At 48.6% G+C, this 1,128-nt stretch overlaps 1 protein-coding gene across 1 annotated transcript in view; it reads right to left on the bottom strand.

The window, feature by feature from the left end:
- Positions 1-1,128, bottom strand: part of LOC116673112 (thyrotropin-releasing hormone-degrading ectoenzyme) — a 230,640-nt gene that overhangs the window by 221,395 nt on the left and 8,117 nt on the right. The window contains 1 exon segment of the mRNA XM_032505240.1: positions 32-276. Coding sequence (XP_032361131.1) covers positions 32-276 — 245 coding nt within the window.

Raw genomic sequence — 1,128 nt, 5'->3', positions numbered from 1 at the left:
TGCGTGCGTGCGTGTGTGCGTGTGCGTGTACCGTTTCTCTCTGTGCAGGGTGTACGAGCTCCTGAAGAAGCCCAGCAGCTCGTCCTCGATGGCGGCGTCGAAGCTCACGTTCAGCCGGTAAACTCTCATCGGCTTCAGCTCGCGGTGCAGAACCACGACGTGCATCTGATTGGTCGGGAAGGGGAAGTGGCGGTGGATCCGCATGGCTCCGCCCCCGGGCCTGTTGGCGGGACGACCACCAGTGCCGCCCTCTGTCGTGACCGACACCCGGTCCACCTGAAGGGAGGTGGAGGAGGAAGTAGAATCAACGTCGAAATAATACATACATAGTCATATTGCCAAGCCCTAATATGGATATTTTATTCCAAATTCTTCAAATCCTCCACTGAAATAATGACAATTTGTCATCATTAGGCAAAAAAGAAGAGCTGATGTTTGATGAAAACCAGTGGCACTACCCTCAGCAGTGCATGATGGGAACATGCCCGGCAACAGTAGATACCATTAGAAGCCTGTAGGTCTCTTTGTTGTCAAACATCATCGATCATCAGCCAATCAAACACTGAGCGTGTGCGTCTGTATCCGTTTGTGTGAGTGTGTGTTTGTTCTTTGATGAATGACGTGATCGATGCGGACAGAGAGCCCTGGGAGACAGAGAGGAAACGCTATGCTATTAAAAAGGAAGTTTTCCGAGGGTTTTCTGGTGAGTCAGCGAACGCAGCGCCACGCTCCGTGATGCCTTCAAATGCTCCACTCAACCAAAATGCTTTTTAATTGGGTTTGTTTGTCGACCTCTTCGATTTCTCAGCTCGAGTCGTCACTTTCAGACATTTTAACAGCCCGACATAGTTCCTGTTTGAAAACTGGACCTTTAATAATGTGTCTTGTTGTGATCAGGTCTGTCTGGTCAGTCATGTGAGAGCCACTGAGGACTCTACAAGTTCATTTTCCTCAACATGAAGTGGAACCAATCATTGCCTAGGGTGAAGGAAATCCGTCTAACAACTGATGATATATTTTGGCTCAGCAGGAACTGTTAACCCTCACGTTGCCCTCGGGTCAAATTGACCCGTTTTCCAATATCAATGTTCCCAAAATAACATGATTGATTCCACACAACGCTCTTTG

Source organism: Etheostoma spectabile, chromosome 23 (genome assembly GCF_008692095.1).
Source record: "Etheostoma spectabile isolate EspeVRDwgs_2016 chromosome 23, UIUC_Espe_1.0, whole genome shotgun sequence".
Taxonomy (NCBI): Eukaryota; Metazoa; Chordata; class Actinopteri; order Perciformes; family Percidae; genus Etheostoma; species Etheostoma spectabile.
Note: the sequence above shows the minus strand (reverse complement) of the source record. Positions and strands in the feature narration are given on the sequence as shown.